The sequence below is a fragment of the Cnephaeus nilssonii genome (genome assembly GCF_951640355.1).
Source record: "Cnephaeus nilssonii genome assembly, chromosome: 9".
Classification (NCBI taxonomy): domain Eukaryota; kingdom Metazoa; phylum Chordata; class Mammalia; order Chiroptera; family Vespertilionidae; genus Cnephaeus; species Cnephaeus nilssonii.
Window position 1 is genome coordinate 30,750,795 of NC_137080.1, and position 26,100 is coordinate 30,776,894.

The window sequence follows — 26,100 nt, forward strand, 5'->3', positions numbered from 1 at the left end:
ATACCTTCAGAGCCTCCTGATTTATCAATGGTATATCTTCAGGGCTATTATCCTAATTTTAAACTGGACATCTTAACGGGTGTTCTATGTGGCTCAGTCCCCACACTCATTGAGTTACATTCAAGGAAGCAAGGATCAGAAGCCAAGAGGTTGTAGAACAAGAATTCCAGGCTTGATTTGTTTCTCCCCCAAAACATGAAAGGATTCCATAAGCTACACAACATTGCCCGAAACCATCTCCCCAATCCTCTCCTACCATTCAGATACCCTGGGCCCTAAATTTTCCCCCACTCCTCAGCTCTGGTGTCTTTTCTCCAAGCCTTGCATTTCGACATCATACAACCCCAACAAACAGCTTCGAAAGAAAAATCTCACCACCACTTCTGCATCTCACCGGACCACTGTGGCAAAGCTACAGGCTCTGATAACTTTCTGGTCGTCCCTTGAGCCCAAGGAGTTAAACATAGAGGCCTTTTAATAATGTAATTCTTGCCCTAGCTGGTTTGGCTCAGTGGATAAAGTGTCAGCCTGCAGACTGAAGGGTCCCAGGTTTGATTCCGACCAAGGGCACATGACCAGGTTGTGGGCTCGATCCCCAGTAGTGGGTGTGCAGGAGGCAGCCGATCAATGATGCTCTCTCATCATTGATGTTTCTATCTCTCTCCCTTCCTCTCTGAAATCAATAAAGAAATATACTTTAAAAATGTTAGTTCTTTTATTTTGACTCAATTTCTTTCAAGAAATTCTTATGTAAATTTTCTGGAGAACAAAATCTGTTACTTTTTGTTCTCCAATTTGAAAAAAGAATAAAAAGCAAAAGATAATTTTGAATTGGCCCTAGTTTTTAATATCCAGGCATTTTTGTCACAAAAATCTAAAGAAGGGAGGAGGGACTATCAAATTTGGAACTTTCCCAGGCATGTGTGATGGATTCAAGTGACATGATTCTCTTGCTCCTATATATACACACTCTCATTTGCAAGATGACTTTACTGTTCCTTCTGTTGAGAGGTAGAGTCTACTTCTCCAAGCCCTGAGTTGGGGTTGGCCATATAACTGCTTTGAAAAATGGGACATTATCAGTTGTGACAAGCAGAGGCTTGGAAAGGGCTTGCACTCTGGGGCTTTGTCTCTTGCTGTTCTTCCTACTGCCTGGGCTAGCCTTATGGATGATGAGAGACGTGGCCTAATCATGCCCATCACCCCAGCCAACAGCTGCCAACTGTCCAATGTGTCAGTAAGGCTGTCTTAGATTTTCTGACCTCCAGCTGACCCATCTGCTGATCATAGATGTGTGAGCCAACCAGGCAGAGGTCAGCCGAGTCAGGCCAGACCGGAATAGCCCAGCCAACTAACCATGAGTTAATTACGTTTATTTCAAGCCACCAAGTTTTGGGGTGGCATGTTATTCAGCAAAAGCTAACTGAAACAGCATTACAAATTATTCAATCATGTTTTGATTAGTTCAACAGATGCCTCCTGAATGCCTTCTGTAAGGCCTGGCACTGGGATCCAAAGCCCAGTAAGACAGTTTATACCTAGAATGGTCCCCAACCTAATAATAGTATATAGATACTAGCAAATAGATAATGGCAGTGCAGTGTGATGAATAATGGGAAAAGGTATGATTTAAAAAATGAGACATAGACAAGCATGATTCATTGGCTTGGGATGATCTAGGGGGGAAAAAAAATAAAACAGGTGACATCAGAATTGGATCCTCACCAATTAACTAAAGTTTACAAAGCAAGTAAGTGGGGGAGGGCATTCTAGGCAAAGGAAAAACATACGTAAAGGTTCAAAGACATAAAATGATATAAAATGTTGCAACCTGCAAGGGGATGGAGAAGTGATGATGAAGAAAATATGGTTCAAATAAACTGTTTGGAAAAGAGTCCTAGCTATTGTAGAAATACCACAAAATCAAGTAAATAAGAAATCACTAAAGTGAAAAATCACAATAAACTTGTTTGAATATGAATTATCACAATTATTTTCCTTCCTCCCACTCCCTCTGACGTTGGACCCTGTTGCAGTAAGTAAAGCTATTGGAATGCAAGTCTCCTCTTATCCACTTTATGATTATTTTGATAGTTTACACTATCAGCCTCATTCTGTTAAGCTCATTTAATTATACTTATTGTTGTTCAATTTGGAGCATATACACACCTTGATTGGCATATATACCCCCAGTGACATGAGAGGCACAATATTTGCAAAAAAATTTAACATTTTTCAGATTGATTCTAATCAACAATTTTCCAAAGTCAACCCCTTAAAACAAACATAGTGGAAAATAATTGGTTTAAAATGCAGGTGTCCCCCACTTTTTGAAGATCCGTGTTACCTTACTTCACTTTTATGGATGACCTACATCAGTCTTGTTTCTGCTAACAAATCTTAAGATTTTTGCTTTTATGCAAAATGGTGAAAAGCAATCATAGCATTCAGCATTTGTTGTGCAGCATCTGTTACAGAGGTAATAGCACCCCGAGCAGAGAGTGGCCACCAAGCTCCTTTCCGGGGAACCACACTCAGCCTCTCAGCATCAAGCCCCATCGCGCTGACCTGAGTCTGTGAGCATCTGTGCTTTATCCCCGTTATTTGTACATTCATTAACAAGATGTGTCCTAAGGTATCAGAAAAGCCTAAGAGAGCCCGTAAGGGTGTTATGCTTAGTATGAAACTGGGCACAATTGTTTCCATTATTGTGAACAAAATGAAAACACTGAGTGCATTGAGCTTGCCTACGTTCACCATTCATACTGTTTATCCGCACAGAAAGAGCATCATGAAAGAGGCCGAAGTTACTGTCAATTCTGCTGTCAGCAAAGTGGTCTCTTAGTAGGCATCCAGTAATGGGTGAAATGTAAGCTGTTGCTTAAGTGGACTGATGGATGTACAAAGTGTGGTATTCCATCAGGTTATACTTACCTGGTAAAGAGAGATTGGTTAACCCTTTTAATAAGTGAAACTACACTGTACAAATATTATTTCTACTTTTATAGGCTGTGTTTATTACATCATACTTATTTTAGGTTTTATGGGTTATTTGGTATGATATTGTAGGTTACTTTTTGGGTCTGGGAATACTGAAAATGTTTTCCATATAAATTAATGGTAATTACTTTTTCTCTCTCTGCCATTTCAGCTTGCAAAAAAGATTCATAGGAAGGAACACTGAACTTTTGGATGGTGTGTGGGGGGGGGGGCGGGGGGAGGACCTGTAATTTCCTCTTTCCCAAAGTCATGAAAGTAAAGTTAATTGTTAATGAATGCATTCCTCAAGTAATAGACTATTTATGGTCACGTGTATTTTGCTGAGAGCTATGGGAAGAACCATTTAAGGTGAATCTCTGCCTAAACCATCTCCTTCTCTGGAAATTGTCCATTTGTCCATGTATCTAATGTAATTACCAGATATATAGTAGGAGGAGGAGAGGGGGAGGGAGAAAAGGGAAAGGGAAGGAGTCATTAATTCCTGAGTAACCTTAGGCATGTCACAGCCTTCCAGAACCAAGCCCATAAAGTGCAGGGCATGGGTGCTCAGTAAGGACTCGCTGAATGAACACTCTGACAAACTCAGCTTCGATTTCTCCAAATATAAAATGAGAAACTAAATGACCATTAAAGTACCTACCAACCCCAAGATTCATGTTTTTCCCACAAGACAATACAAAAGAATACAAAATATATACAGTAATTCAATTTATTAATTTAGTCTTATCTAACACATCATTGTATTTGTTCTTTAAAAGGAAAACAAAGTATAAAACTATAAAAATAATCCTGAAAATTATTTATAAATTTTTTCAAAGCATGATATTAAATACGGACCTTTCAATTGACATGTGCCACAAGGAATCATAAAAAAATGTAAAAGGTGAAAAATGAACGTTGACATTGAAGCCAATTACTGTCACAGTTGTACAATTCAGTGGCATGTAGAAAATTCATAATGTTGTGCAATCCACATTATCTGGTTCTAGCATATTTTCATCACCAAAAGGAAACCAGTACCATTAACAGTCACTTCCCCAGCTCCTAGCAACCATTAATCTGATTTGTCTCAATGGATTTGCCCATTCTGGATACGTATTTCATATAAATGGAATCATACAATATGTGGCCTTTTGTCTCTAGCTTTTCGCTTAATACTTTTTTCAAGAAAAACCATATCCATTCACATTTAAGAAGAAAACACTTACTAAAGTAAATCATCAAAAAGAGATATAATGACCTCTGAGGTAAGTAAAGGATTCAGTGCAATTACCTTTCAGAATGCAATTCAAGTTTTCAGGATTGACTGGTGCTTAAACACTGATCAAATGAACATTACAGCGTTAACATTTTAAATGCAGCATAAAAAACTTTAGAATTCATGTCCACCAAATTATTAATCATTCAAAGCAATTCATGTCATAGTTTTCATCACAAAACTATTGGAATGTAGGGAATCAATACTATTCTCCATTTTACTTCAAATCTCTTCCTAATACAGGTAACAATTTTTAAAAGTTATCAATTGATATGAAGCCATCCATTTGACATAAATATTCACTGGATAGTTCTACTCTTGACCGGATGCAGTACCCATTATGGCTTCCATTTCTATGGTTTGGTTTCTTTTAATCAAATAATACAGTTAAACCTGAATGATGATACATCAATTTTTCCATACTACAAATGTTTGAGCTGAGATACTTTAAAAGAAGTTGAAGTTACTTAATAAAATATAAACGTATGGACAAAAATTACTAATCACAGGCTGATTAGCAAAACTAGGTTTTTTGATCACCTGGTAAGAAAATTCAAGTTATGGGAGAAAAAGCAATAATGAAAATTAATGGGGGTGGGGAGAAGGGATTTTAATGAAAAAAGCATCTAGGAGAACAGCCAAGGGCAGAATCTCCTTTTTTCAACTTCAATCTTTTGAGCAATAACAAATTATTGCTACTGTTCTTACATTAGACCACTGAATAATAATAATGTAAGTTAATGTTACTCTTTGACTGGTATAGAAATCTAACTAGTCAGTCCCTCTGCCAAGGAATGAACCAACACATATCAACCTATTTATCTGTTTAAGGATATTGTCTGAGAAAATTCTAAATTTATATTAGAAAAAGGTAAAAAATTAAACCTGATTAATCTGCTTTTACTGAGAAAGGATAATTTGACCTGATGATTTTGCAAATCTTAAAGAATTCAACAGAAATGTTGTTTTATTACTTTCAAACACATACACTATTACCACCACTAGAACTAGCTATGCATTGAAGAACCATCTCCTATCATATTTGCATGCAAATGGACTAATAATGACTTGGGGGGTGCTTGAGATTTTATTGGTGTTAGTGAAAAAAAGGAACTTATTTCCCTTGTTTTTCAGTTTGCTTTAGAAATGCTTTTCTTCATAGTAAAGAATACTCACTTCAGTCCAGCAAGTAAAAAATATTTAAAAAATATATAAGATTCATATCAATGAGTTTTTACTGTATTTTTATAAAGCATTTTACAATTCATCCTTTTAACCATTTCTTAGTAGTTCATTAAATGAATGAAAAGTCACTTCCCACATAATACACTGGAACATCAAATATTCTGAATTAAAAATGTCAGTTTTGAAACATTCTAAGATTTAGAAAAAAGCACCTCAAGATGTATCTCCACTAATACATCTCAAGATGTATTAAAATCTACTTGGCCAATTTATGGAGATTATACATGCAAATAAATATACATATAAACAATGAATTTATAGAATTTTACTACTCACAGATGCAATAAAATACTTGAAAACATTTCAGCAAAAGACACTAGTTTTTGCAAAGGATTTTCAGAGCAACGTATCTTACTTAGTTTCTACTTTTCTTTTTGGTATTACCCAAAACTCTTTCTGAACACTTATTAGGAATCAAACATTCTAGGCAACAATATTTTCCAAAGTAATTTCCTTATATCTAAATGTCCTTTCTCTTTCTGTATTTGTAAAGTAAAAAAAATGAACCATGCCGGGACACATTTCTCTCAGATACCTCCACACTCATCAGTCCCTAAACTTGGAGAACCGCAGTTTTCTATCCATATATTGGAAACTTGAAAGAACATCTTTTGAATTTACTTTGAATCGAAGTACTGTAATTCCTTGGAAGGTGACTTTAGAAACCACTCTTCTTTCCTTATTTAGAAAGTTTACGCCTTTAGAGTTGGCCTCTACTTCTACATATGTTTTTGTTTGAAATCAGATTTAGATCAAATCCTAAGGAAACCCATATTTAATTATTTTAACACAATGGACAAGTCACTGATGAGTTGATTTTGTTTAAAGGCATAACTAACATTCTCTTCCTAGGCCTTGGGAGCATGTTAATAAGTAAGATTACTTAAAACAGTATTTAGCCAATCAGCCAAACACATATCCAAGAAATTCTTTCCATCAAAGGCTTAGTCCAGCCTTTTGAAAGAATGAGGGCCAATTGCTTTCCTTCTGCTGCAGTTCTAAACACCCACCTCTGCAGGACCCAGTCATATCACCTTCTAATGTGGTGTGGCATGCATGAAACACACACATTTTTTATGTCTGCATAACTATTCCTTAGACATTTTTAAAAATTAAAAAACCCCGTTCTTAAGCTGACATGCAAAACTTAAATGTGTTTTGCTTCTAAATGCCAAACAATGCATTCAAACCACCAGAGGTAAAAATCTGTTATCAATGTAGTAATAAAACTACCCTGTCTTCAAAGAATATGGATGTTTTATTGACCCCATTATCTTCTATGTTACTATGATCCCAATACCCAATTCTAAGAGATAGCAAATAACAGCAACAATATTGATGGGGTATGTATGCAACACAGGGTCAAAGACCAAAAAAGATTTTATGCTATTGATAAACCAACAATTCAACCTTTAAAATCCTTCATTGATAGGGTTGAAAGGATTCCTACAAATATTTTTGTAGGATTTAATCCAGTATTTATCTACTTCTACTCTCTTTACTTATCCAAGAAATCTAATACATTCACATCACCCTGTAACCACTAAACAAGAGAAAAATTGATAACTAGGCTAAATGTAAGTGCTAATGAACTGTAAGTTGCATTACAATTTACCTTGATCAGAACACTAATAACAGTAAATTTAAAATACTATAGTGAATACTACTTTTTAAAAATATGTCCAAAAACCATAGTACCCAATGTATTTTGTCACATGGTTATAATATTAACACAATTATATCATTTAACTTAACCATTAACTCATAATTTTGGATTACACATGTATGTACGTACATACACACATTTACCCACTCCAGTAACACATCATTCAAGAGAACAGCTGGCATGTCCCAGTCTTTCCTCTAAGTTCTCATACTTTACTGTGAATCATAATCACGTGAAGGTCTTTTGTTAAAACAGATTGCTGGCTCCAATCCCAGAGTTTATGGAGGAAGGAGAGAGGGAGAGAGGTAGGGAGGCAGGGAGGGAGGGAGGGAGGGAAGGAGGAAGGCAGGGAGGCAGGGAGGGAGGGAGGGAGGGAGGGAGGGAGGGAGGGAGGGAGGGAGGGAGGGAGGGAGGAAAGGAACTAAAATAACAAGCAGTTCTGAGGAAGGAGACAGCAGATAAAAGTGAATTCAGATTATTTCTCTCCATCCTACACTTGCCACTTTATCTTGATGGTTAGCAAAGACTAACAAAGACTTCTCAAATGACAATTCACTTGGATGTCATACAAATCTTTTCATGCTTACAAGGCTAGATAAACTGTGCCCATTACAAGTTTTAGAAAAATAATAATGCCAGAAACTCTTCAGCCTTTCAATACCCCATAGGTGGGACTACTTTCAAGAAGACACTGAGGGGGCACAGAAAGCTAACTGATAAACTTTCCATATTAAAAAAGAAGTTTAATGCTCACCAGTAAAACATGGGTGAGTAGTAATCAACAAGCAGCTCCTTGTAACGTGCAGAAACATACTCTACAGAAACAGTATGACTGTGTTTGGAATTTGTTAAACAAGTATTAAGTTTTATTTAAATAAAAGTTTTCCTTTTTAAGTTACTGAGCCACATAGGGAAAATATTAATTTTATTAGAATTTGAACAAATGTTGCACAAAGAACACATTTTAACAAAACAGTATGGTGGCATAACAAACAAAAAAGAAAACAGCCAACGATGTGTAAAAGAAGTAACGGTGGGAAAATGTTAAATCTCTCATGATCCAGTATGGAAACAAGAAGTCTAAACTTAAAACCCAAGGATTTTAAAAAACACAACCATAAAACAAAAACTTAATGTTTGTGCTATCCTAACCAGACACATTCTTCAACAAAACTTTAAAAGGCAGAGTTATATTTTATATTATTTGATATCTTATTTCTGACTTTTTCACAGAAATAGAGACTGGTTATGTTATTCAATCTCAGTTGAAAAAGCAAGTATAAGCACTGAGAAATAAGTATTCCACTAATTAAAAGGACAGGTGAGGTGAAACAATTGATTAGTCTTTAGTGCTATATCTTTCAACAATAATAAGGTCTTGATTCAACCAAAACAAGTTTTAAACAGTTTAGAATTCTTTTCTAATGCCCAAGGAATGCCTCTGCCCAGACTGATTGCCATATATGGGAATCAAGAACGTAGTAACAATAGAGCACTCTCAGGGACAAGTGTAGGAAGAAAAGATACAATAGAGTTTTGATATTTTATAATAAGGTAACTTGTCACCATTTCAGACTACCAAATGCCAGAAGTTACTTAAAACAAATTATTTAAATACATGTCCCCATTTTTGCAATTTGTTTCTAAATACTGATATATTCATTTTTTTAAACTGACAACATCAGGTTAATAATAGTATTCAATTGGAAAGCTATAATAAAATAGTTCAGGAATAGGTCTTTGAATACTTTTCAGTTGTACCTTGATCTTTACACAAAGATGCAGTTCTTACTGTTTTGATAGAGAAGGCTATAGGAGATTAAGCTGGAACTGTTTTAAGGAGATTGTCAACCACGACAGGTTTCTGCATTTCAAGATTGTCATCTTACAAAGATACCAAATTTCACATTTTTTAATGTCTTAAAACAACATAGTTGTGATTTTTTTTTTAACATCAAAAAGCAAAAATTTTAAATACTTACAAAAAAAGGGAAGCCCTTTGCATTCTGAATGCTTGAAATTTATTAACACAATATGCCCAATTCAAACTTAAAATGAGGTATTTTTTCCTCTCCAGTAATATCAAATGCCTAGCAAATAATACCATGAACAGCTTCAAATTAAAATAAATTCACAGGCTTTTTGTTTGTTTTGCTTTAACCTGTCATATAATATGTTGCCAGTCTTTGGATGTGGCATCTAACAAAAAGAAAGTTGTGTATGAACCACTCTATGAATGAGAGCTGTAAATACATACAGTGAATACATCTTTGTGAATTATTTTTAAAATGTAATAAATGGCATTACCAAAGTCATGATTTTAAATATTATATAAGTATATATTAGGAGACCATCTACATGTCAATAACTGTATAAAGGGAGCACTAGAATATAAAATCTTTAGAAGGATCTTCTGTCAATGCTTAAGCAACTGCATTTTTCACCTGAAAAACCTATGTGCAAAAATGTGAATCCAAGTTTTGCTTTTGAATGTATGGGTTGCAACCCACAAAAACATGAGGAAATATGTTTGGTCAGGATCTTATTCGTTTAAGAAGCAAAAAATTTAAGAACCAAAATTTGCACACCGTTAAAAATACTAATTCTGAAAATTATGTAGCAAAAAATTAGATTACCCTGTCCAGCAAGTTCCAAAAGTTTCACACATTTCAAACATTAAGGCAACTTTTTCCCAACTAAACAGTACTTTATAAAAATATATGTCACTTCAAAACATTATATACACAGTGACAATAAATTTAGCTTGTTGTAATCTTTAATACATTAATAAAGTGTCACATATCACAAAGAAATTATACTAGGTGCTTGCATGTATGTGCAAGTGGAGTTACAGTTTTTAAAGTACAGGTTTTAAAACTGAGCGCAGTGAACGTCCTTCTTTCGTGAGTTCTCGTGTCACACACATGCATGGCAATGGGATGGCTTCTTCCCGTTTCTCTACAATATTGTAACTGCACTTCTTCAAGTGGTCAGCCATGCTTAGGATGTCAGCAAATTTCCACTCATTAACAGAACAAAATGCAGTACTGAATCGCCACACCTAAAAGAAAATTCTACTTCAGATTTAAACAAGTCAATTGACAAGTATCGAAACATACTTCTTGCTCTAATTGTATGCATTACTACTATTAGAGAAATATGCAGTATAAAGTTTCAAGTAGGAACAAAATTGAAAAGTAGTAAATCCATTTGGATACAAATCTGTTTACCAAATATTTATAAGACAAATTGCTTCTATGACATTATGACTTCAATAAATAAAATAACCAAAAAGAAAATAAAAGACAAAAAGCAGTGTTAAAAATCACATCTGCTCTGGCCGATTTGGCTCAGTGGATAGAGAGTTGGCCTGCGGCCTGAAGGGTTGCGGGTTCGATTCCGGTAAAGGGCACATATCTTGCTTGCAGACTCAATCCCTGGGCCCAGGTTGGGGTGCATACAGAAGGCAACCAATCGATGTGTGTCTCTCTCTGTCTCTCTCCCTCCCTTCCACTCTCTATAAAAACCAATGAAAAAATATCCTCAGTGAGGATTAACTTAAAAAAAATAAAAATAAATATATATATCACATCCAACCTGGCTTATTAAGCAAATTTTAGAAAATCATAACCTCATGAATTCAGAACTACTTCCTAAAATAATACATATTGCACACTATTCTTTAATTCTATCTAGATAGCTATATTGAGCTATCCACAGTCTGGAGAAATAGACAATACAAGTACTATTTTCTTATCCAGGTTTTTCACCCATCTCTGTTATGCTATATGAAGCACACTGAAAAATACTATAGAATACTATGTCAAGGTACCTTATCTTTTCACTCTTTATAAGTATAAAAGGTACTTGGTAATATTAAATACAGGTACTTAAATTTATTCAAAATGTTTCTGAAAATTTATATAGAAAGAACTTCTGTAAAATGAATCTTATTTTGCTCCTTATCATTGTAAAATGTTCACCTGCTACCCCTGTGTCTGCTGGTAAAAAAAAAAAAAAAAAAAAAAGGGCTACTTCCTTCCCCTTTTGGCCACTCAGCAGCTCCAAGCCCTGAAGTACTGTCATCATATTAGTCTATCATGAGTGTTGTCGCCCCCTTGCATCTTCTCAAGTAAAAAAAAAACTACCTGAACATGGGTAATAAACATATGGAGCAGGAGGACACACCTGGGTACAAGCATGAATGGGACTAGACAAGGCCCAAGCAGTCTAGCTAAGCTCATCAGTAGGCAATGTCTAATTAAAGAACACAAAATAAACGGTAAAACAGCAGACACTCTAGAAAGCAGCAGATTTGAGGGAAGCCCTCAGAACTTAATAGAGCTCAGGAAAGAATGGTAATGACTTCTGGAGTGGCCAGATGCCTTCAAAATTCTATGTAAACAGAATTACTTTTTAGTTGACAATAGAAGTTACCACTGTTCAGCACACAAGGTACTAACTTGCTATACTCCTGAGGGATGTATCATTTACCCTGGAGTCAGTGGTTTAGACCAGCGGTCACCAATCGGTGGCCCGCGGACCACTGGTGGTCCATGAGGTCCAAAAGGTTGGCGACCACCAGTCTAGACTCTAGAGCAGGGATGGGGAATGTCCAGCTCACAGGCCATATAAGGCCCATTAAATCATTTGGTCTGACCCTGTCAAGGCATTAGGGGTGGGTTAATTAAATATTTGACCGAATACAGCAGGCTAATTTTTAAGTTGACAATTTTGTATGGCCTGTGAATGATGTTATAAATGTCCAAATGGTCCTTCGCAGAAAAAAGGTTCCCCACCCCTGCTCTACAGAGTAACCACCAATAGGCATTCTAGATTACAATTACCCATACTCATGAAACTATGGGAAGAATTAGGAGTTTTTGTTACGCTTCCGCAGAACGCTAAAGTTAGCGGATAGATTCAATGGTGGCAGACAGCCTCCTTATTTCCACATAGAGTCTGGTGAAACAAACTCAGGAAAAAATGGATGGCTCCCACCTCCTGATGACAAAGATTCTTAGTAATGGGCCAATTTTTCAATCAAGTATTTCTCAAGTACTTCGTGCCAGCTATATGGCAGGTGCAATGCTAGGCAGTAGGATATGTTGGTTCTAGAGAGCCTCACTTCTCAAGGAACTTACAGTCTAAGGAAAGAAACAGACAATTTATTAGTGAATTTCAAAACAGCATGGTGAGTGCTTTAGTAGGGATATATATAAAAGAGGGGTATTTAACACATTCAATCACCCGTGGCTGACATTATACTTTCCGTCCTGAAGACAAAACAGGCCGGGCGCTTATCGTGTTAATGGGACACCACAAGAACACAGAGCAGTGAACCTCCCTGAAAGTTCCAGAGTGGGGTTCTAAAAGGTTTCATTTGAGGAAGCTAAGATCTGAAGAGTAAGCAGGATATAGCAAGGATATGAAGATCACAAGCTTCAGAGATAGGTTCCCTAGGTCTGAATCCATAGGTTAGCTGGACAAGTTACTGAACCTCTCTAAACCTCAATTTCTTTTTCCATAAAATAGGGACAGTAGATTAAATTAACAAAAGTAAAATGCTTATTAGCCCACTGTCTAGCATATTTCAAGTACTCAAAGGCCTTAGGCAAGAAAGAAAACATCAGGCAACAGTACGTAAATCAACATGACTGAAACAGAGAGTAGTAAGAGGAAGGTGAAGAGGTAAGTAAGGACAAGATTATAAAAAAACCTTAAATGTTTCATTAAGGAGTCTCTATCTTAGGGCAGTGTATAAACATTTAAAAAGTTTTTAAGCACTGCAGCTTAAGAACTGCATTTAAGACGATGTTTGTCCCTCTAGTTCTTATGCAGAGAATATGTCAAAGAGAGACACAAATGGAACCAGAAACCCAGTTAGGAGGAGGCTACTGCAGTACTCCAAGAGAGAACTAAAGGTGTGACTGAACTAGGAAAATGGTCATGGAAACAGTAAAACAAACCTGGTAAGTCTGAGAAGGAAGATGCTGTAGCAATTCGTGATTACTGGGATATGGAAATAGAGGGAAAATGGGAATCAACCTTAACTTTCAAATTCCCACTCTAGGCAATTTGATACAAAATAATGCCACTTTCTGAGATTAAGAGAGAAAGAGAAGTAGATTAAGTTGGACATGCTGAGTTTGATGAAGCTGTGAAATAATCCAGTGGAGATGTCAGTAAATGGCTATATATAATGGTCTGGTGGAGTTGAAATAAGACAATGGCCAGGACACAGATGTGTGAGTAGTAAATAATGGCAATTTAAACTCCAAGAGTAGATTTTCTGCAGGAATAGAACTACAGAAAATATTTCACCTCATTGATCAAAACCAGTGGGCAAGGAAAAAAAGAAGCCAGGAGGCCATTTCAGAGTTCCATGCCAAATGGGAGAAAGACACCAAATCATCTGGAAAATGAAAAAAAAAAAAAAATGAAAAAAAAAAATATATATGTGTGTGTGTGTGTGTATCTGTACATGCAGCAAGTATTAAAAGTATGAAGTTTCTGCCTTAGGATAACACAGAAGTAGAAGTAGAATTCTGAAAACTGGAGCAATGAGTGGAAGTAAGAGAAAAACCTTAAGATTGTAAAAACCAAGTAGCCAAACCCCAATGTGAAATTTATCAAAATTTTCTCCACTTTATATAATGCAAGGTTCCATATTATAGAAGTTCTGAAATGAAAACACCTACAAAGATATCTATAATACCTGCTAGTTTCTATTGGATTGTGCCTCAAAAAGAAGCTGAGTCCAGCTGGTGTGCTCCAGTGGTTGAGCGTCGACCAATGAACCAGGAGCTCATGGTTTGACTCCCGGTCAGGGCACATGCCCGGGTTGTGGGCTCAATCTCCAGTGGGGGGCTGCAGGAGGCAGCCAATCAATGGTTCTCTCTCATCATTGATGTTTCTATCTGTCTCTTCCTCTCCCTTCCTCTCTTAAATCAATAAAAACATATTTTTTAAAAGGCTGGGCAAAAATAGGTGTCACAGGAGAAAAATGGTGGAGCCAGGATTTGTTCCCGGGTCTACCTAAATCCCAGCTCAAGCTTCCAATATGCAGCACTCCCTTTTATTGTATTAAACCCAGAGTCCCCACCACCAATATCAAATTCTACTGCCCCTACTCTTATCTCACTTGAATACATATCCACATCCATCCATTTATGTCCACCTGCCCCCAAATACTGAATTGGTCACTTACTAGTAACTTTTTTCTCATCTCTCCCTATTTAAGTTCTACCTGAAACAAGCAAGTCCTAAGAAAGAAACTGCTAAGAATGGAAATAAAATGGCAATTGTAAGCAGTAAAAAACCTTTTCTTGCTTCCCCCATTGTCCTATGGTGAAAATGTTTCAGATGGAGTCCAAATTAGAAGGTGGTTAACATGGCCACAAACAAATGGAGTTGTTACAGAAGAACTAAATGGATACAAAACTGCTTGATTAAAGAAACAGAAGTGGCCTCTGACATATAAGATTAGAATCTAGTTCTAGGATGTCTGCAGTAAATATTGATTATGACATTTCTGGCTATCTGTCATATTGAGTTAAGTTTTAAGAATGATCTATATCAAACATTTTTCATTAATTCAGCAACATTATTAAGTGCCTATTATGTGTCAAATAAGGAGATAATACAATTAAAATTAAACTGACCTTTTCTTTTATCTGCCATGATGAATTTCCTTCTGGATACTTCCTTTTTCCCCACTGCAGTATGACCATTCCACGAGACTGAAGCAGGCTGCCACACACATCCCTCATTAACTTGGATACACACGAAAGCTGGCATAGACTGAAGCCATCCAGAAAGCCTGCAATATGTTGCAGAACCTCAAAAGGAAGACCACTTAGATGGTCACTATGTAATCCCAACACACAGTTTCTAGCAGGCTCTACTAATACTGTAGATACACATGGCTGAACTCCAAATGACCTCAAATGGCGATCATGTATAATCTTTGCTCCTTGTGTTGATGGGCAAAATCTACGCTGAGAATAGGTACAGCCATAATATGCTAAAGGACACCTCTGTTCCATCCAGCCATTGAGTCCAGCATGAATGTCACCATGCACATTCTTAAAATGTGAAGAAAACTCTCTTCTTCTAAATAGCTGTCCACAAACAAATGTAAACATTGAACGCTGCTTGGGTTGGTACCTAGCGACACATTCCAATACTAAATCCAGCCCAAGTGTCTGAAAAGGACTCGGATTTGAAAGCTGTGGGTTGGCATGATCACAAGCTGAAGCTGAAGCTATTTCCCCAACCATTGTATTTGTAGCTAATATTGCAGATGGAAGTGAAAAAGTCTGAGTTCCAAAGTCAATGTGATAAATATCAACCATGCGACTATCAGATATACCCCTTCCACCTGGAGAATCTCCTAGACAAAACAGTAATGCTGCTGTGATTAGATCTATTCCTTGGAGGCCCATTGGATCTTCTGCAACTTCCAAATCTGATGTATCTACTGCTTTATCTGCCTTTGGTTTAGACCAACATGAATTGGAAAGAAATTTGAATGAAGGAGGTTGACTGAAAGATAAGACATCCACATTCCTCAGGTCTCCTAAGTCTACTTTTCTCCAACACAATTCTCCTTCATCCTCGTCATCTGGCATGAGGATATGCTGAATTGTGCCGTTAGGCAAAGCATTAGGTGGTATTACTTCCCTAAGTTGTGCTGCTACTGAAAGTGAACTGGAAGGTTCTGAAGTGCCATCTGATGCTACACATTCTCCATTTGTTAAGTTACTTTCTCCAGAATCATCATGTAAATTCTGGTTCTGGTCTATGACCTGTGTACATGTATTTTCCATAGGAAGGCCATTACAAAGAGCAGAAGTGTCATAAGAACTGGTATCCAAGTCACATAACAAATCACTTGAACCATTTTGTTCAGATTGGGCATTCTGATTTGTATCGTTATGGTCAATTCCACCTACTGCTCCTATCTCATCCTCATAAACATGGTCTTGGTCTTTCAAGTTCCTATTCTGTAAGCTTTCTCTGGCATTTTGCTCTTCGTTCATTTCACTTGAGGAAGCAGGAAGATTCGTACTTAACATGTCAATGTCTCTTGTGGCGGTGTTCAGGATATCTAAAGCAGCAGCCAAACTTCTGGTTGTTTCTACAGTAGCTTGATAAAGTGCACCATAAGATTCTTCATCAACAGACACCAAACCATTAGCATGTGGTATCTCTGGAACAGTTGATTTAACTGATATTTGTTCTCTAGGTTGTGATACTTTATCAGTCGCTTTTGACATCATGGTGGCTACTTTGAGAGATTCTAAGAGCATCCTTTGGTCTTGAAGGGCCAAGGCCATATCTAATTGCGCCACTTCATCAACATCTCTGCTTAGATTTTCATACGACTTCCGATCTGCATAACTAACTGGCCATCGGTTCCATTCCATTGTACAGCACACCACACTTGCGGGACATGTTTCTAGATGTTCAGCAACTTTATTTCGAGCCATTGTAAATGGACATCCAAAGCCACTATTTAAGCAAGGCACTCGTTCAAATGGACATAAAAGTCGATGCTCATCAGCTTTACAAGAATGGAAGACTGCGCCACAAACCAATGGACAACCAATCAAGTCACAGGAAATCCCAGGCTCTGGTCTGGTCATACACCGTCTACTGACACAATTCACACAGTGCGAATGCTGCAGCTCCTCCTCCATAATGGCCAGTCCAGCTCTGGTTGCTAAGATGAAAAAAAATAACTTAGACAAAATAATGGCCAATTTTAAAAATTATTTAATAATAAAAGCATAAATCTGGCTTTTATTTGCACCACCACTCATTAAACCTGTGCTACTCAGAGTCTCAGTGCTAAATCCAAAGGGCAGTTTTTACTAGTCCCCATCTTCCTTGGCCATTATATCATTACTAGAGGCCCGGTGCACGAAATTCATGCACTGGGGGTTGGGGGATGGTGGTGGTGGTGTCGTCTCTCAGCCCAGCCTGTGCCCTCTTGCAGTCTGGAACCCCTCGCTCCTTACTGCCTGCCTGCTCGCTGCTCCTTACTGCTCGGCTCACTGCTCGCTGCTCCTTAGTGCTGCCGCAGAGGTGGGAGAGGCTCCTGCCACCACCGCTGCACTCTCCAGCTGTGAGCCTGGCTTCTGGCCGAGCGTCACTCCCACTGTGGGAGCGCACTGACCACCAGGGGGCAGCTCTTGCGTTAAGCGTCTGCCCCCTGGTGGTCAGTGCACATCATAGCAACCAGTCATTCTGGTCATTCCGCCATAACAGTCACTTAGGCTTTTATTATGTATATGTTGACTAATTTCTACTTTTAAGCTATTTTTTTCTTAGTTTTCATGATGTCACATTTCCCTGGTTTTCCCCCTACCTCTTAAACTCTTATTCTAAGACACTCCTATTCTTCAGGGGCCTATGTAATTTCTTGCTCATTCTTCTATAAATTCTCCCCCTGGGTGTTTACAATTTCTCAAAAGCATCAATTACCACCAATATTCTAAAAACTCATCTATACCTCCTGCCCAGATCCCTCTTCCAAACTTCAGACAATTACTTATGATACATCTCTACATGTATGTGGCATAGGCAACTCAACTCAACATTTCCCAAGTTGAATTACACAGTAGTAGATAATAATTTTCTGGATGAGATGCTGATTATTAGCCTATTTTCTTCATTTTGGTGCATAAGCTAGCTCTCTGACATATTTTCCCATAAACTCTATTTTGGTCCAGGTGTCTAATGTAAACTACTCCCCAAATTGCCATTTCTTTTTCTCCAGTTCAGGTTTGATTTTCTTCAAACTAAAATAACAAGTCTACCAATAATTGGTAGAGCTTTTCTTGAGCAAGTAAAAAAGTTATGAATTGGTATTATGGTGCTTAATGATGCCAGTGATAGGAGGGAGGCACACATTTATCAACAAAACTGTATTTTCTAAACTGTGTTTAAAAATTAAAAATTATGAGCTAAATATACCATTGAATATTAACTCTTTAAATTTTATAGGTAATGACAGACCTATAACTTAAAAACAGACATGCTAAAAGAGACCTAATAAAAGAAATGAGAGACTAATTGTGAAAAACATTTGTAAATTAAGCAGAAATTCAAAAGGAAACTTTATTAAGAATTAAGGCCAAAAAAAAATAAATAAATAAATAAGGCAAACTTTGCTGAGGGATTAGATTGTGAAAACAGCTGTAGCTTTCTTTTTTGCAACCAGACTGAGTTCATCTCACATGCTGAAGTAAGCTTGACTGTTACTGAGAGAAAACTAAAAATACAAGCTGTTCCAAAAGTGACCACTGCTCTCAGAACTTGTAGGAACACTTTATGTTATGTACAAATCACATGACCACACCAGACAGAACACATCTCAAAAAAAGTCACTTAATTCAAAGTGTTTAAAATAGCAACTGTTACAAACAACTGAGTTAAATGAAAAAGAGCAACTCTGAAAGGCGAATGTAGGCTCTCAAGCTTCAAAATAAATAGCATCTTGCATACTCTTCTACTCTGAATAAGAAAAATGTTAAAAAATGAAAATAAAAACACCCACAGCAATGAGTCCAAAATATTTAGTATTCATTGAAGTGGACTTACAGAAAAGAAAAAAGGAACACTACTTACATACCTATTTATCCTTCTTTACATATGTCTTGTCACTTAATGTCACAATCCTTATAATAACTCAAAGGAAACTGAGATTCAGAAAGGCTGATTTGCCCAAGGTCATCTAGGATTTAAATCTATATCTGATCCATGCACATGGACAATAACAGATATGTTTACTTATAAAAGGTTTAAGAAAATAAGGCAGCACTTCAGTAAATGGAAATACAATTTTAAGATGTTATTTGAGGAACGGAGATTATACAACTTTGTGTGTAGTTTATTCCAACACAATCACCCCTGTGGTCAAGAACTGGGTGAGCCCTGGCCAGTGTGGCTCAGTTGGTTGGAGTGTCCTCCTGTACACTGAAAGGTGGTAGAGGTTTGATCCCCAACTGAATAAGACAGTTGGGGATCAAACCTACCTTTTCCGTCCTTTCTAGTTATAATAGCACACACTTTGCTTTGAATATAGGAGTTTTAAATTATTCAATGAATAACTAATATTCATAATGCTCACTATAAGCATATAGAACAATATAAATTTAACAATTCTCAAAATACTTATACAAAGAAGGAATCAAGTTTAATTCCATTTTACTATTAAATATATTAAGAAATAAGAAAATGCAATAGACAATACCCAAATAATGTTCTGGGTATATAAACCTCAGCTTCAGAACTTAAAACTTCCAGATCCAAGCTCTTTCTAATCAAGATCACTATTATCAAATATGCCTCACATTCCTCATAAACCCTGTGAAATGGCTTTAAAAATGTCCATTCCTGATTTACCAGTTGAACAGTGACACAGCCCAAGAAAACAAGTTGCTAAAATTGAGGCTTCAAGTTCAAGAGGAGCATAATTTAAAACTTCTCAATATTAAGTTTTGAAAGAATTCACTAAAAAAAAGAATTTTTTGAAATATATTTTTGAGATGCATATTATAATCTACACTAGAGGCCCAGTACACGAAAATTCATGCACTCAGGGGTGGGGGGGTTCCTCAGCCTGGCCTGCGCCCTCTCGCAGTTCGGGACCCCTCGGGGGATGTCCACCTGGCCAGCTTAGGCCCGCTCCCCAGGGGATCAAGCCTAAGCTGGCAGTCAGACATCCCTCTAGCAACCCAGGAGCCCTCAGGGGATGTCCACCTGCCAGCTTAGACCTGCTCACCAGGGGATCAGGTCTAAGCTGGCAGTCAGACATCTCTCTGGCAGCCTGGGAGCCCTCAGACATCCTTAGTGCTGCGGAGGAGGCAGGAGAGGCTCCCGCCACCGCTGCTGCGCTCGCAGCCGTCAGCCCAGCTTGTGGCTGAGCAGAGCCCTGTGGGAGTGCACTGACCACCAGGGGACAGCTCCTGCGTTGAGTGTCTGCCCCCGGTGGTCAGTGCATGTCATAGTGACCAGTCGTTCCACCGTTAGGATCAATTTACATATTAGCCTTTTATTATATAGGACTAAAGGCCCGGTGCATGAAATTCATGCACGGGTGGTGGGGGGGGGGGAGGGGGAGTGTCCCCTCAGCCCAGCCTGCACCCTCTCCAATCCGGGACTCCTTGGGGGATGTCCAACTGCCAGTTTAGGCCCGAACCGGCAGTCGGACATCCCTCTCACAATCCTGGACCACTGGCTCCTAATCACTCACCTGCCTGCCTGCCTGTTCACCCCTAACTGCCCCCTTCCCCCGCCAGCCTGATCGCCCCTAACTGCCCCCTGATGCCGGCCAGGTTGCCCCCAACTGCCCCCTCCCTGCCAGCCTGGTCGCTCCTAACTGCCACCCCCACCGGCCTGGTCACCGCTTACTGCCCCTCCTGCCGGCCTGGTCGCCCCACGCAGCCTGCTGTTCAGTCGTCCCTCACTAACCCCCCTACTGGCCTGGTCATAGGCAGCCATCTTGTGAGACCATGAGGGTCAATTTGCATATTACCTCTTTATTATATAGGAGGATTTTACACAAGAGAAAAATCAAAGCTTAAATAAAACATTTAAAGGCTATCTTGTTTTTTTATATATATTTTTTGTTGTTGATTTCAGAGAGGAAGGGAGAGGGGGAGGTAGAAATATCAATGATGAGAGAGAATTATTGCTTGGCTGCCTCCTGCACGCTACTCTCCCCCCCCCCCCCCCACACACACACACACTCTCGCAGGATCAAGCCTGCAACCTGAGTATGCCCCCTGACTGAGGACCTCCTGGTTCATAGGTTAATACTCAACCACTGAACCACACTGGCTGGGCTAAAAAAAGAATCTTAACATTTCCAAACAACTGGAAAATTTTCATTAGACCAGAAAATATATGTAAATGATTAGATGCTTTATAATAATTTCAATTTTCTCTAACAAAAATTCTTGGCCAACTCATACTCTGGGGCTGACAAGCAATCCATAAAAATAGTTTTAAGACATGGCATTTTCCCATATGATGAAATTAGGCCTTGTCAGTCAAAGCTATTTCTAGACTTAAAGATATGGCCCTCAAAACAAATTGTTTATTTTTCAGAATTCATTAAAATATGTAAGGTGATAAAAAAAAAAGCAATAAAACATTGCAAATTAGCAAAATTTTAAAATATGCTAAGTCAAGTCACCCAAATTACTCAAACAGCTTGCTGCCTCAGGCTATCCTAATGCCTGCTTCTGACTCCAAGACAGACAGACAGACACACAGACACACACACACACACACACACACACACACACACACACACACACCTTTCCCTTAACTGCTGCCTCAAATCTTTATGTCTCAGCTTAAATGTTATTTTCCACATAGACAAGGTGTGAATCCCATATTACATTACATGCTCATCCCACATTGTATTTTTCTTTGGTAACACTACTCACAACTCTAAGTAAATCATTATCCTGTTTAATATCTATCTCCACAAGAAAACTCTAAGCTCCATGAAGAAGGCAGGCCCATATCTGCCTCATTCAACTCTTGTGTTCCCTGTGTTCAATACTGTGCCTCACTTACCTAAAAACAACAACAGCCCTGATCGGTTTGGCTCAGTGGATAGAGCGTCAGCCTGCGGACTGAAGGGTCCCAGGTTCAATTCCAGTCAAGGGCATGTACCTTGGTTGCGGGCACATCCCCAGCAGGGAGTGTGCAGGAGGTAGCTGAATCGATGTTTCTCTCTCATTAATGTTTCTAACTCTCTATCCCTCTCCTTTCCTCTCTGTAAAAAATCAATAAAATATATAAAAAAATAAATAAATAAAATAAAAACAAAAAAGAATTATAATATAAGAAATAACCAAATGGATTCCAAAACATAATGAGATTCTTGATTTCATGAAAAACTACACACTTCACTTATAGATCTAGTATACTCATTGTACCAGTGCTAGAATGTCAATAGTGATCACTTTTATTAAGCACCTAGGTCATTATGTCCCAGGCATTAATACTGTATATGAAATAAGATAAATTATCCAACCAAAAAAAAAAAGCAAACCAAAGGGAAAAGTAAATCAAAAAAGTTAATTCCAATCTTCCACTGTTTTAAAACCTTAAAAAATAATAGTAATAAAAGGCACAGAAGGAAACATTTACCTGTATACTGTTCCACTATTTTAATTCCCTAACCCCGTGGTTGGCAACCTGAGTATGCCCCCTGACTGAGGACCTCCTGGTTCATAGGTTAATGCACAGGGGAGAGGGGGAGTGTCCCCTCAGCAACCCAGGAGCCCTCAGGGGATGTCCACCTGCCAGTGTCCCCTTGCGAGCCACATGCGGCTCTTTGGCCCCTTGAGTGTGGCTCTTCCACAAAATACCACGGCCTGGGCGAGTCTATTTTGAAGAAGTGGCATTAGAAGAAGTTTAAGTTTAAAATATTTGGCTCTCAAAAGAAATTTCAATCGTTGTACTGTTGATATTTGGCTCTGTTGACTAATGAGTCAACAGAGCCAAATATCACTGCCCTAACCAATCCTGCAGTCTGGTTACTAGTTACTGAATATAAGACATCAGGTGGAAAAAGAAAAGCAGAGGTGGAGGTGTTTGCACACGTGAAGATGCTGAGTTGATTTAGGTTGAGGAAAAGAAGCTCACAAAAGGAAGTGGTATCAGCTGCTTAATATTACAATTAATATGGGAGTAGATGGAAAAGAACTCTACTTAAACAGTAGAGTTGCTTGCAATCAGTTATGAGCTCCTCCAGAGTAAGTCTTACCCTTCTTGTACAAAATACTATTGCACAGTAAATAGAAACACTTGCTGACTTATTTGTAATCAGGAGCACTCAGTTTTAAAGACTACAATCAATCAATAACCTCAGTGGAACAGCTATTTCACTGGTTTAAGTAGACAAGATTGAAAATACGTTATCATTAAAGTCATGACTCAAAGCACAAGCTCTCCTGATGAGTCCAAAATGGCTAAACGGGTTACACTGTCCACATTCTTTTATTAAATTTTGGTTCTGACTTCTTTTTATTTATAAAATGATGACCTAATTGTATGGGATTTTTTTTCAGGCTTTAGCTTTCCAATACGATATAATCAAAACATACATCTTTCATTTCTAAATATGGTCATGAGTAGCTTATTCCAAAGTGAAAGTTCTAATTACTTGCCATGTTCTCCACTAAATAAGAAAATGAAATTATTAAAGACTTACATTAGAAATTAAAATATTAATAAATATTTAATATTGAGACCAGAATCTATGTGAGTTGACACTCAGATAAAAATGGCACAACTCAGCCAATTACAATGGGCAGCAGGGCAGAGGGGAATGGGTTTAAAAGGAATTTCAGCTTTGTGACCTTGAGGCCATTACTACTGTGAAAACACCCTATAACTCTACAAAGGTTGCATACTATTATGTATGTGACCAGTAGGACACAAATCTGTTTCCTCAGAAAACAGAGGCACTTCACTTTATACATCATTTATATACACAAAGCTTTATGTATGAATAAAGGTTATTAAAAACAATCCTATGAGGAACTATCTAATGCTAACATTACCCACTCTGAAAAGAAAAAAAAAAAAGACACACCCCTTTTGTAAAAGATTTTCACAGAATGAGTTTGAATTCATGCATGCTTATCTGTGTTAAGCTACCTACAAGGTACAAACCACTACTCCAAGGCCGACCTCACCTGCTTCATCAAACTGAATTTGAAATTGAATAATGTTTTATATAGCCTCTTGACTGAAGGCTTTAACAAAGAATTCTATGAATACGAATGTACTAACTCCCTTTAATGAAATAGGCAATCACAGGAACTCAGTTAAAAATTACATCAAAACCATACAGAATAGCATAGGACTTATCCCATTAAAAGTCACATTTTAGTAACATACCAAATAGTAAACATACATTACCGATGCCTATTTTAGTGACCTTAAAGTACCTTGGAACATGGAGAAAGACTGTATTGAAATTAAATGCCCAGTACACTTGGAATGCAGGAAAGTTTGCCTATAGTGGAAACTTCAGTTCTCCATAAACACTCACAAAACTCCGCCCACTAACATTTCCAGAATCACACAAGAAAGCTATGTCACCGCAGTAAAGTACCAGATAAAAATAAATTGGCAACTTAAAAAGTTAGCAAAACACCTTGTTATCCCCAAACGAGTAAGAAACAGTGACTAAGCATAGAGAACAGTGATTCAGCGAAAACCTCACCCTGAAAAATCGAACCCGGAGTAAAATCCTAAACGTACATTTTATCCTACCTAATCTTTTCCTCTGGCCGTGTCAACAGCTGGTCTGCTTTGGAAAACCTGGACAAATAGGAGCAAACGCCAAACCTGGGGATATCATTTACCAGGTCTCTGAAAAGACATAACACAGGATTGAAATGTGGCAAACGGAAACTGAAGTTTAGAAAGTTTGGGGGTTTCGTATTCAAAGACTTTTAAGTTAATCTGCAATGCTATCAGAAGGCCCATAAATAACTTCATCTTGGACCCGAGCCAATAGAGTAGTTCTGGAATAAAAGGTCAATTCCTTCCCAAGCATCTCTTATCTGAGACTTTATGAAACGGCTCAGAAGGAAAAACAGAGAGGCAGCGGGGAAAGCAGTAGGAGAGCCGTGGTAAACAACACATGGTTCTGCCAGTCTCCCTTCTCCCAAAGGCTCACGCCGACAACCAACTCCGGGGAACGCTCTGAGTTCGGCGTGCCGTCCACGGCCCCGTCCAGGCAGGGCAGTTGTCCGGGGCAGGACACCGGTAACTGGGAAACGGTCAGAGCCCTCAGCCCTGCGCCCTGTCCGTTTCCCTTTAACGAGGGCTCAGGCTACGACCTGGAGCTCCTCACTTCCATGAATGGAAAAGTTACCAACTTCGCCCATCCCGCGGAGACAGTTGAAGATGCCTCCCAGTCCCACGTTAACCCGTTGGTTGCCCCCCAAGAACGCAGGTTTCTAAAAGGCTAACGGGAAGGGACCAGGGTTTTCGAGGTCCCTGGGGTTTCCCAAGTTTCCTTCACCCCTCTCCAACCCGCAAACGCGCACGGCGGGGTGACTCCGAGGGTCGGTCCTCGGGGTCGGGGTCGCCATTTGCAGCCCGTCTCCGCGGCCGGCCCGGCTGCAGGACCCGCGCGAACCCCGCGCGCGGACGCCCACTCGGCGCCGGGGACAGCGCCGGGACCGACAGGGCAGGGCCGGCGGGGCCGCTTTCACTCCGCCCCGGGCCGGGCCGCCTCCGACCTGGCCGCGGCCTCGCACGGCCGGCCGCCGCCTCCATCCCCGGCGCAGCCCGGGCCGCCCGTCTCCCTTGGGCCTCCTGACACTCACCGGCCGGCGCGGCCGCTCCGTGGCCCGGGCGCTGGCTGCCGTGGCCGCCGTGCCGGCTGCTCCTCGCTGTCCCGTACCCGCTCCGCGCCCCACAGCCCCGGGCGGTCCGCCTCCTCCAGCGCCTCTCTGCCCGGCCCGGCAACCACCTCCTCTCCTCTCCTCTCTTCTCCTTCTCCACCTCCTCCTCCTCCTCCTCCTCCAGTGACTTGGCCTCTCCCTCCTCGGCGCCCCGCCCCCTCGCTGCGCCCCGCCCACCGGCCCGGCAGGGCCTCGAAGGCGGCGGCCCAGGCGGCGGCGAGCCTCGCGCAGGCGCGCGCGCTGAGACGGAGACGCGCACGCTGAGCCCCGCGGGGGCGCGCACGCCTCCTACGGACACCCCGTAGCGGGAAGTCGGGTTTGCAGAGCCTGGGGCTGGGCGAGACCTGCGGGAGGTTTCCACTGGGCCCCGCGTGGCTCCTGTAGGCTCCTTTAGGCAGTGCTTCCAAATCCTATTTGTAGACTCCGGTATTCATGGAAGCAATCCTAGACGCGTCATTTTGGAAATGAGGCAACAG

General features: G+C 39.4%; 1 protein-coding gene across 3 annotated transcripts; it reads right to left on the bottom strand.

Annotated features, from left to right (window-relative positions):
- Positions 1-5,973: 5,973 nt before the first annotated feature.
- FBXO30 (F-box protein 30) lies at positions 5,974-25,725 on the bottom strand. 3 transcript variants are annotated; one of them, XM_079780509.1, is made up of 4 exons: positions 25,547-25,684; positions 24,483-24,581; positions 14,834-16,896; positions 5,974-10,230 (listed from the first exon to the last, which is right to left on the bottom strand). In XM_079780509.1, the coding sequence occupies exons 3-4, from the start codon at positions 16,871-16,873 to the stop codon at positions 10,027-10,029; spliced, it is 2,244 nt and encodes a 747-aa protein (XP_079636635.1). In that variant the 5' UTR covers positions 16,874-16,896; positions 24,483-24,581; positions 25,547-25,684; the 3' UTR covers positions 5,974-10,026. The 3 variants fall into 3 exon arrangements, with proteins under 3 accessions (XP_079636635.1, XP_079636636.1, XP_079636637.1); XM_079780510.1 differs by having other exon boundaries at positions 24,471-24,581; XM_079780511.1 differs by lacking the exon at positions 24,483-24,581 and having other exon boundaries at positions 25,547-25,725.
- Positions 25,726-26,100: the final 375 nt, after the last annotated feature.

Excerpts from the sequence above, each read along its gene's own strand:
- FBXO30 (XM_079780511.1), bottom strand. The coding sequence starts at position 16,873 with ATGGAGGAGGAGCTGCAGCATTCGCACTGTGTGAATTGTGTCAGTAGA. Across the intron at positions 10,231-14,833 it reads CATGGCAGATAAAAGAAAAG|GTGTGGCGATTCAGTACTGC; the intron begins GTCAGTTTAATT and ends ATTTTCTTTTAG.